This window comes from Microtus ochrogaster, chromosome 16 (assembly GCF_000317375.1).
Source record: "Microtus ochrogaster isolate Prairie Vole_2 chromosome 16, MicOch1.0, whole genome shotgun sequence".
In the NCBI taxonomy this organism is placed as follows: domain Eukaryota; kingdom Metazoa; phylum Chordata; class Mammalia; order Rodentia; family Cricetidae; genus Microtus; species Microtus ochrogaster.
The window spans coordinates 389,449-400,865 of NC_022018.1; the positions used below are offsets into that span (position 1 = coordinate 389,449).

The 11,417-nt window shown below is 40.8% G+C and overlaps 1 protein-coding gene across 1 annotated transcript in view; it reads right to left on the reverse strand.

Moving 5' to 3' along the window:
- Itga8 (integrin subunit alpha 8) overlaps window positions 1–11,417 on the reverse strand; it is a 175,320-nt gene that overhangs the window by 8,559 nt on the left and 155,344 nt on the right. Inside the window, exon 28 of the mRNA XM_005354625.3 lies at window positions 4,021–4,122. Within this exon, the coding sequence (XP_005354682.1) occupies window positions 4,021–4,122 (102 nt within the window). The remainder of the gene's footprint in view (window positions 1–4,020; window positions 4,123–11,417) is intronic.

The following is an 11,417-nucleotide window of genomic DNA, read 5'->3' on the forward strand; positions in this document are numbered from 1 at the left end:
TCTTCCCCCTCAAAAAATTGAATGATTTATTTCCAGACACCAGGCTTCTGATACGACGGTTAATATTGAGTAACTAGAAAATTTAAGATACAGTGGGGAGTCCAGTTGCCAGTCCACAAATCAACTATCTGCTTTTTATATATTTTTGCTTATCAGGAACTTGAAGCTATTTAAAGACATAGTATAAAAACTTAGCAACTCACTTATTATCTTTATCTGTGGCTTTAGGAAGTGGAATCTATAAATTATAAGCAGTTGGATTTTCTCAAAGGGATCCTGAGCAGGGACAGTTTAATCTTACCTCCATCAAATCATAAATCTTGCTGTTCTTTATTATGGTTGAAAGACTATAAATAAACTTCAGTATGTCTACATTCCATCATTGATATTTATGGTATATTTTTGGGTATTTTGATGAGAAAACACCAAGGTGCAATTGCAACTGTAATTAACATTAACATGTATGCTTACATATCACAACATCTTATGCAAACACACTGCAATGGGGGCAGGCGAATGTTTCAATAAATGTACCAAGACGCTTTACCTACAACGCCATTTAGAGAAAAATAGAAATAGAAAGGGGAAGAGCTGAGCACACGGTTAACAGCCCTCGGCATCATTCCATCTCATCAGACGTCTGTACTCCAAAAATACCATCTCATTCAAGAATTCTGTTCATAAATGTTGAAGTTTTGTGAAAAAAAATCTGAAAATGAAGTGTATTTGCAACTTCCAGGAGAGATTTTTTTACATAAGTATTTTCACGAAATAGTTTATAATAATAATCATTTTTACATTTATACTAGACAACAATCCTTTCTCCTAGGTGTAAATTGTGGAAGTGGGTGTTTGTGGAATAACATGCAAATGCCTATGTCTCAATAGTCCGTCAAAAAAAAAAAAGGATTCATGTAATTGAATAATCTCTTTCTTTTTTTCCCCTGTGCTGTGATGACTTAAGATGCATTGGTGTGCCTCTAAGCCCCTGCCTCACCTCTGAGAGGAGTTTGTGTGTTACCAATTCAGATGCTGCGTGAATGGCAGGCAGGGACTATTTCCTACACAAGCAGAGCTTACTTAAAAGATACGGCTGACTTATGACCACGTTGAAAAGGAAATACAAACCAACCAACCATCCCACACAAGAGTCTAGGAAAACAATCATATATCAACTTCTCACTACAAAGTCTTCCCAGTGTCCAGATGGACATTGGCTGCTTCTCAAGTGACTGATTAAACCACCGCACAGCAGTTCTCTTCGGCGGGGCTCTTTCTGAGAGGAAGACTGGAGAGACCCTTGAAACTTTCTCAACAAGATGTCTGCCCCCTCCAGCCAGAGTTCTCTCTAAGCCACAGGGAGACCAGACCGGTTCCCTACACTGAACAGCTAACTATGTACTGGCAAGGTCTTCCCCTGTGAGTCAGATACTGGGAGACTTGAAAGCAGTTCCCTTGCTAAATGTTTTTCCAATAACCTCTACCTAAATGATGCGCTAAATCTTCGTCATCAGATAACGGATCTTTCTTTCGTTTTTAATACGGTAACGGATGGTGCCGTGGGAGGAAGCATGCATTTGATCATTTCATGGATCTTTTGAGATGAGTTGAGAACAGCAGGCTGTCACCTGTAGCCAGCCCTGAAGGATGCGATCCTGTTGATGGAATCGACTGGAACATGTGTTTTTGTTATGAAACACGTGCTCCAAGAAAACAAAAGGGCTCTGGATTTATCTCCCTGAGAGCTGCAAGTCTTTGAACCTCCTTGGATGAACACTCTGTATTAAAAGCCCTAAGCCTCTGTATGCTGGGTTGAACATAAATCCAGGCTGTAACAGACAACTTGTGAGAGAAAGAGAAGTGATCTAAATGAAGAAAGATGTGGCCATGCTGACTTTAAAACCCGTTGCTCAAATCTTTATTGTCATTTCCAGTGCGGGTTTACCAGACTTAGAGAGAGACGAGAAGACATTTGGGGATGATATTAACATTTATTGAGACTGGAGACTTAATTATCTCTTGCAAACCACTGAAAGTTTGATTATGTAATTTTATTAATTATCTTAACAGTTTCATATGATAGTTATGGTTTCAAATTAGATTGAAAGGCTTCAAAGCCTTTGCTTTTCCTCTTAGTGCTCTGTGGCGTTAAATCTCTCAGCCTTGGCTCCCCCTGAGCAGCCTCCTGTAAGGGCTGTAAATCAATCGCAGGGCCCTGCCCCAGCCTATTTAGTCCAGATGCATGGAGAGAGCGCTCAGGATGTACATGTTTCTGCATGTATTTAAAGTTGCATGAGTAAATATTCATATTTATACTGTTTACTCAAAGTTGAGACTGGAAGAATAATCAACAGATAATTGGTTTTATTTGTTTTTGTAGTGTGTGTCTATGTGTGTGTTTGTAAGCAGACGCATGTGCATGTGTGTGGAGACAACTTTGGGTGTTACTCCACCTTTGCTTTTATTTTTCTTTTGCGACAGGGTTTCTCACGGGCCTAGAACTGGAAGGTAAGTGAGCCAGGCTGTCCAGGGACTGCGGCCTGGTGAGGCTGTCTCTACCGCCTCCGTGCTGGGAGTACAGATGTGCACCGTCAAGCCCACCACCTTTTATTTTATTTTGTACTCGGTGTATGGGCGTTTTGCCTGCATATATGACTGGTGCCCACAGAGGCCAGAAGAGGACATGGAGTTTCCTGGAATGGGAGTTACAAATGGATGGTGGGAGCTACCATGTGGTGAGACTCGGTCCCCTGGAAAAGCAACGAGCACTCTTAACCACTGAGACATCTCTCCAGTCGCCTTCTCCTTTTAAAGGGTGTGGCTCCAGATCCTGGCCTCATGCTTGCAAGACAAGCAATTTACTGACTGAACTGTTTCTTCAACCCCTAATTTCTATAGCCAAAGGTTAATTAGGCTGCAAAGATGAACCATTACAGTGAGATGGAAGACCAGGGCTGGAAACGGATGGACGACAAAGGGATCAACTACGTACATTCTAAAGGCGCGCTTCCCAAACCTGCCCGTGTGGATGTCCTGGTAATTTTGATTCAATACGCGCTTAGAGTGAAGCTTGCGTCTACATTTCTATATGAAGATGTCTGGGATCCTGGTTTACAAGTCACATTTTGAATAACAAAGGCCTAGGGATTCAGAGTTCAAACTGGAGGCTGGAAATACCCACTGATACTAAGTAATGAGGCTTGAAACTTTAATACAAGTTTGTTTCAAGACAGGATCTCACTACATCTCCCCGGTTGTCCTGGTAACATTAGGCAAACCAGGCTGAACTTGGACTCACAGAGATCTACCTGATTCTTCCTCCTGAGTGCTGGGATTAAAGGTGTGTGCACCATGCCTGGCTTTAATATTGCTATTAGGAGAGCTGAGTTTTTCAGAGTTAGATGGTCTTTGTAAGGAACCGTAAAGGCAAAGTTTTATTGCCCATACTACTAGTGCTTTCAATGATGTTCTTTCCATCTTTGCATGGGTTTGCCACATTCCTGAAGATGTCAAAAACTGTTCTGTGGCTTCTATGATGTTTAATAGTCTCGATTTTAGAAAGCAATATTTGGTCAACTGAAGCTCATATTTCCCCCACCTCTCATCTCAGAATTGCTCTTGGCACAAAAAGGACAGGGAGCTCTAAAAGTTTGCACTGGTCTGGGGAAGTTTCCTCTTTCCCTCCCAGACTCTCCATGCTGTTATCAAAATCAAAAACTCAGTATGATTTTGCTATGAGCACTATTTCTATTGGAATGTGTTTCTCTGAAACAGAACAACTGACTTAGAAAGTGCTGTACAGTGTGAGTCTTTTACCTGTAGTTTTTAATGTAGAAATGTATGTGAAAAATTAATAACTGGATCAAAAGGCACTGGGGAATTTCTAGAATGAAAGAAAAAAATGGTGGGATAAAGAGGAGAACAATATTCACTAATTCATGTAAAAGTTTTAACCAAGCCCAAGCTGAACAGTGCTCTAGAAGTAACTTTATCATTTGTGTCTCTTAAAGAGCTACTCACTGCTATGTTCCCAGTGGGGAGTGTCGCTGGCTGGTCTTTATAGGGCATCTTCCTCACTGCAAAGGACACCAGGGATGCAAGAGCATAGGGATCGTTCTTTCTCTGAAAGAAAAAGCATTTATTTAAATGTATGTCCTTGAAAACTCTTTAAAATACTGTTACATAATCAGTTGTTTTTAGAATTTCTATGTCCAGTACAATTTTTTTCTTCTTTTTTCTGTCCTTCTTTTATGTCATCCATCCATCCATCCATCCATCCATCCATCCATCCATCCATCCATCCATCCATGCATCTCTCCATCCAACTATGATGCATTTATCCATCCTTCCAAATGTGTCTGTAAATTTATCTTTCCTCTAAATACCCATCCCATCCATTCAAATATTCAAACATTCAACTAACCTGTTTTTAGTTATATATATATTTAATAACCATTTTAAACTTATATTTTACATATATGTACATGCACACAGATACACACACACACACACACATATACATATATTTGATTTTTTTTTAAAGATAGAATCTCACTATGTAGCCTGCCTCTGCCTCCTGAGTGCTTGGGATTTAAGGTGTGTGCCACCATGTCCGGTTAAGATATATTTTGTTAGTATAATATTTGTGTCTACGTTTAAGAGGAACCCTGCTCTAAGGAAATTCGGGTTCTAAAAAGGAGTAAGTACAAGGATTTTCTATAGTTACTGCTGGTGAAGGTCACAGGGACCCACAGGGATTACAGGTGCTTGTTCCCCAAAAGAGGAAAGTCCTGGTGACAACTTGTAGAGAAATGTTTCCCATCTCGTGTCACACAGAAGATCCCAAGCGGGGATGCTCAGTCTCAGTGCTACCGAGGCTGTGGGTGTGTCTGGAGTTGCCCTGTGCACTTGAAGGTGTTTACCACAGCCTCCACCTTCTCCCTGTTAGGTGTTCCAGTTGTGGGGATTGGAATGCTCCTGGGGGCTAAGGAAACTCTGAAATCCTGAGGTCAGTTGTTAAATCACAGCATAATAGATAAATAAACAGGACACGGGGTGGAGGGAGATACATTGGAAAGGATTCTAGGAGGGGGGTTAGAGGGAGAAGTAGGGAGTCAATATGATCAAGATACATTATGTACATGTACAAAATTTCAAAATAAGTAAAATGTTAAAAATTAAATTATATAAATTAACTTATGTTTATAAAATTTAACAGTTAAAAAGCAATTCTGTTTAACTATACTTAAATTGCCAATGTTACTAATATTACATGTGTCTACTTCATTCCTAAAGGAAAACGTCATACAGTGATGTCTGCTTAGGCATCTCTTCCCATATTTTCTAACATGGCGCTGGCATGCTAAAACAGCGGTAGGACCATTTTTATCATAGAATGTGGCAAGTGTTATATCACAGAGCCCTTTGACTCCTCCCAGACAACAATGTTCAGTACATCAAACAGTTACCAGCACATCCCCACCTATAACACAGTTTTGGGCCTCTTGGAACCAATCCTACTATTTGGATTGTAGAAATCTTGCTCAAATCTTTTTACAGGTTAAATTTTTTATGAATAATATTTTTCTTCCCTGGTAAACGCTACTTTTTATACACAATAGGCACAGACCACGAAAGAAAACTTTTATGTATTTAAAATAATTATATCTTTTTGCTTTCTTTCTAATTGTCTACTTTCTAATAGAATACTTCCATTCATCCGAAACAAATTATGTTCAAGTTGTCATTCCTTGATGGTCTATTCTTGGCTGTCTTTTCTATTTTAGCTAAAAGATGTACTTTTTTAATTTAAGAGTCAAAACGTTATAAAATGTGGAAATATTTGCTAGCACTTGATGATTTTCATCTAAGTTCCTCACACAGGAAGCACTCACTCCAGTAATGAAATACCATGATTTTACACTCTGTAGCCAAAGCTCACCTGGATCTCTTGCTGTAGCCTAGGCTAGCCTCAAACTGAGGGTACCCCCCCTAATTCAGCCTCAGGCATGTAAGACACTACGGGTAAGAATTGTAAACCCATACTTCGTGGTGTCCAGGCCTCTAAACTTGTTTCAGTTAGGGTTTCTATTGCCACAATAAGACACCATCGCCAAAAGCAACCCAGGAAACAAAGGATTTATTTCATCTTATAGGTCACACTCCATCTTGCAGAGAAGTCAGGGCAGAAATTTAAAGTTGGAACCCAGAAGCAGGAACTGAAGGAAAGCCATGGAAGAACACTGCTTACCGACTGACACCCCCATCACTTGCTCAGCCTGCTTTCTCACGTAACCCAGGACCTCCTGCATGGGGAGGAAGCACCCACCATAAGCTGGTCCCATGCACATTATCATAAATCAAGGAAATGCCCCACAGACTTACCTATGGGCAGTCTCTTGGAGGCATTTTCTCAATTGAGAGTCCTTTTCCTAGGTAATTCCAGCAGTTTTCAGACTGACTAAAACCTAACCAGGACAGCATCAATGCAGAAGCTTTCAGAGCCGGGGGTGGAGGTGCATGCCTGTGATCTCAGTCTGGGCCATTCAAGAGTTTGAGGCTAGTCTACCAGTCAAGGCTGCAAGGACTTGTCTCAAAACAAAACAGTACATAATTTGGAGAGGCATATCAAAGGAACCCTAACTTCTATGATAGACACTTGCCTAGTATGCTTAAAGCTTTGGGTTCAATCCCCTGCACTGCAAAAACCCAACCTAAGAAACAAAACCAAAAAACCCAAACCAAACCAAAATGAAACAAAAAACAAACAAAAAACCCAAATAGCAGTTTTCACTGCTTATGTTTGTTCATACCTATAATTAAAGGAGGTGAGAGGATGAGGCAGGAGGATTGCTGTGATTAGAAGTCATCCTAGACTACATAGTAAGTGTGGATTTTAAAAAAGACTCAAAAAACCCAAAATGTTTTCATTAATCTTCAAGTTCAATAACAACTTGGTAGAAAATTAAATTACAGTACTAGAAGCCGTATTTTCAGTAAACAAGTTTAGCAAGAGTTGCATCTCTGCGTGGATTCTAGACAGAGAGCTTTTCTTTTACTGCTTGTGGATTTAGGAACAGGAGCTTCTCGATGCATTAAAGATGTGGTTTGATGGTGTCTTCCAGACACAATGGTACTGCTGCATATATGAATTCACAGAGGCTAGTGCACAAGACCAGCTCAGGTTCAAGTTAGATGGGATCCCAGCACTGAGCGGGGAAGTGGACACAGGGTCCCACTCCAACTGAGAAGCAATCTGCTATTGACACCTGCCAGCAAATGGCAAATCAGTTTTCTCCAATGGAGTCTCACTGGGTAGATAGTCTGCACCTCCTCCTTTTGTTAATCCCAATCTTTGTCACAGCTGGACCCCTCAGATTGTTCATTTATTTCCAATCGTTACTCTTGTCTCACTGGTCCACAAACCACTGGAATTTTCTGGGTCTTTGAGAATGCCTGAGATCTATGTCAGAGGTTCCGAATCTGTCTTTAATGAAACTGTATTTGAAATGTAGTATTATATTATTATATCATAGCAAATATATTTATATTTTAAGTTTTATATTGTGGTTCATAATTTTCTATTTTCCTATTTTATAGTCATGATCCACAGAATGATATCTAGACCACATGTACAGTGGCGACTCTCCAAGTTATGTTGCCTCGTAGTACCACGGCTGCCTTAATCTGACTGAGTCTGCTTTATGTTGTGTGCTCAGTAACAATGCTGCTCGTGAACCTCTTAGAGGTATTAGCCATTAACAAATGTTCAGTAATAACATCGCCGCTCTGTCTTCCCCAACTTGATGACACAAACTGGAAGGCATACCCTACAGAAATGTAGTGAACCACAAACTAACTACCGCATGAAATGATGTACAAGTTATCTGATGGTCTTTGAGATCTTCATATGACGACTTTGTTGGCCTCTCACAACGAAAGGGTGAGGTTTTCCAGTGACTGATTACACTTGGTGCTGTTCTAGATTTCCCAGTGATTGATTACACTTGGCGCTGTTCTAGGTTTCCCAGTGATTGATTACATCGGGCAGTGTTCTAGGATCCTCCCTGCTGCTGTGATACAACACTGACTGAAAGTAACTTCTGGGAGGAAAGGGTTGAGTTACACTTCTAGGGCACAGTCAATCACTGTGGACAATGTGAAGTCAGATCGGGAACTCAGACAGGAGGTGTGATTGAAGGACTGCAAATCCAGCACGCCGAGTCAGAGGCAGCAGATCAGAGGTTCAAGGTTCTTCTCTGCTATACAGGGAGTTTGAGATCTGCCTTACTATCTGAGGTACTGTCTCCAACAAAAAACGACACGAGACAAATCTCTTCTGCACATACTGCTGCACTACAGAGTGTCGGCTGAAAAACTTCACATAACTTCAAACTGCTGTTACTCCTTAGAAGTACACTGTTTCTTTTCCACACCACATCATTTAAGCTGTTGTTAGCAGTTCATTGGCTGTCTCTAGCATGCAGTGTGTGCGTGCGTGCATGAGTTTGTGTATGGTGTGTGTGTGTGTGTGTGTGTGTGTGTGTGTATGTGTGTGTAAGACAAAGATCCACTTTGCTTGTTTTTTCTTAGAGTCTGTCTACTTTGGTTTTGAGTCAGGGTCTCCCGGGACCTGGGACTCAGCAGTTAGGCTATGATGGCTGGCCAGTGTGCCTCAGAGATACACTTGAATCCGAGAGGTGGGGTTATCTGAGCAAACCACCATGTCCTGTTTTTCACTTGGGTTTTGGGGGATGGAAGTTAGGTCCTTGTACTGGTGTGTCAGGCACTGTACTGGATGAGCTGTCTTCCCAGTCAGTTGGCATATACTTTTTCACTATGGTTTCCTTATGGTGCTAATCAAAGTTATGGGGTCAGCAAACTACTGGGAAAGGAGGCTTCTGGGCTTGATAAATACCAATATCGAGAGCTTTCTCTCTCCTATCTTTGAACTGCTTAAACCTCTCAAAACTGATAATAATGGTGGTGAAGATGATGGTTTTGAGAAAGGACTTTTTTGGGTAGCTCAAGCTGACCTTGAACTCAACCTCTTCCTGTCCCCATTGCCTGATGTTGGAATTGCAGATGTTGGCCTCCATGTTCTGACCAGTAATTATTTTTAAGCCCACACTAATTTTATATTTAAATACTCACTAGCTGCCAGAATCCATGTTTCTGAGCTTTCTGAGCAACTATTGTTGAAACTTTCAACAGTGAAGAAGGTTTCACTGCAAGCAACAATCAGGGAAGAAGGTGCCACTTGGTATCAAGCTAAGTAGAACCTTTTTCTGACCAGTTTGCAAGTCTACCACGGAAGAGAAAAAATCATAATATATTAAGTCCCACCTGCCTGCTAACTTTAAATCCTGGGTAGGGGAAGCAAAAAGTAGTAATTTATTGTGGATTATGTGATGAAACTACTTTTAAAGCAAATGTGTAAACATAAGTATATATATATATACATACATACAAAGGTATATGCATATATTTGAATATATTTATATAAATGAGTAACTGTCTACATGTATACCTCTAACTCTATGTTTATGTGGGGGACAGGGAGTTTCTAGTACTGCATTCCTTCTTGGCACCAGGCCTCCAAGAGGGTAATATGTAGAAACTGTAGGAAATAAAGGCATTGTGGCTGCAGGTGGGGGTACACCTAGGGTACACAGGCAGGGATTGTTCTACCCGTGGAGTGCCCTCCTTTTTGTGGAAGGAATCGGAGTGTTGATGTATGTTCTAGTCTGACTCCTCTGGTAACCATGCTTAAACAGTTCCTCAGTCACTAGTGATGTCCTTTAGACACACTGGCTCTTTTTCTTTAAGATTAACTTTCAGTTTATGTGTATGAGTGTTTGCCTACACATACTCACACACGAATGCTTGCAAGCATGCATGCACACATGTATGCACAAATGCATGAATAGGCTTGCCTGGTACCTGCAGAGGCCAGAGGAGGTCATTGGATCCCCTGGACTGGAATTATAGACCATAGTGAGCTCTGGGGACTGAATCCAGATTCTCTGCAAGAGCCGCCAGTGCTCCTAATCACTGAGCCATCTCTCCAGCTTCTATACTGGGTCTTTTTAATAGGAGAAGGAAGATCTGATGTCTCTATGGAGATGGAATCCCAGGTACCAAGCAGAAGAAAGCAGTTTAACCCCACCGCTCCCTGACTCAATTGCAGTGCTGTAATGACAGGTACTGCTTCATTGATCAGGTCCTTCTCTCTTGTTTCAGAAGGATGGGATGCTTAGAGCTACAGGAAGAATATGCAGTCTTTCCTTTAGACTGCGTGGGCTTGGGAGTTTCCTAAAACACTTCTCTTCCATCTCTCAGATAACCACTAATAACCCACAGGCAGAGTAACCCACACAGACCTATGCTATGCAGCGGCAGAGTCATCTTCTGGTTTTTCAGTTGAGACACTGTACAGTTAGAGAAGGTGGGGCTCCAAGGACAATAGTGTTATTATCTATTAAAGGCGGAATCTGATTTGAAAAAGCCAATTATAATTTTCAAATTTATGCCATTGAAAAGTATTAAAAATGGCCTAATTTTTGTTGTGGCTCAGTCTTTGGAGAAATTAGTATTCATATATGCATGTCAGAAAAGCAATTAAATGATAAAAGTCTACCGTGGCAATTCATCACAAAGAGACAATCACATTTTTTGAATTATATATGGAAAATAAAATTATTATTGAACCTATCTTTTGAAATTCTGTCATGGTTCTCTCTTATCTAATGTTCTTATTTTCTGAAAAAACTTTTCAAGAAACCATCTGACATTTTAATGCAAAATTTTGTTTTTGAAATTTTCCTCACAAGGCAAGGAAATGAATACACTGAGTTAATTATAAAAAGACCTCTGTGTGGCATTATCTGAAATAAATTGTACTTGTGTAGAAAGTTCTGTGAAGTCCTTTGGTGTGCATGCTGGCTTTTTTTTTTTGTATTTCAAGTATAAAATGGAAAGAAATTTGCCTGTATATCCTCAAGGAGAGAGAAAACACTTGACAGGATTTGACCAGCGCTATCTGTCTCAAACAAGATATGACTGATGTCATGTGGGGCCCCAGGAGTCTGTTCTGGCAGAGGAAATGAAAAGGAACCAAATGCTTGGCAGTTCTGAATGCAATCTTTATTACCACTGCTGCTCTGCTAAGCAGGACAACTGAAGAATTACCTTCTGTTAGTCATAGGTGTGGTGGTGCATGCCTGTGCATGCCTGTGCATGCCTGTAATACCAGCTCTCAGGAGCACAGGGGGAAGGACTATGAGCTGGTAATCCCAGCTCTGAGGAGCAGAGGCAGGGGGATTGTGAATTGGTATTCTCAGCTCTCAGGAGGCAGAAGCAGAAGGATTATGAGTTGCTAATCCTATCTCTCAGTAACAGAGGCAAGGGGATTGTGA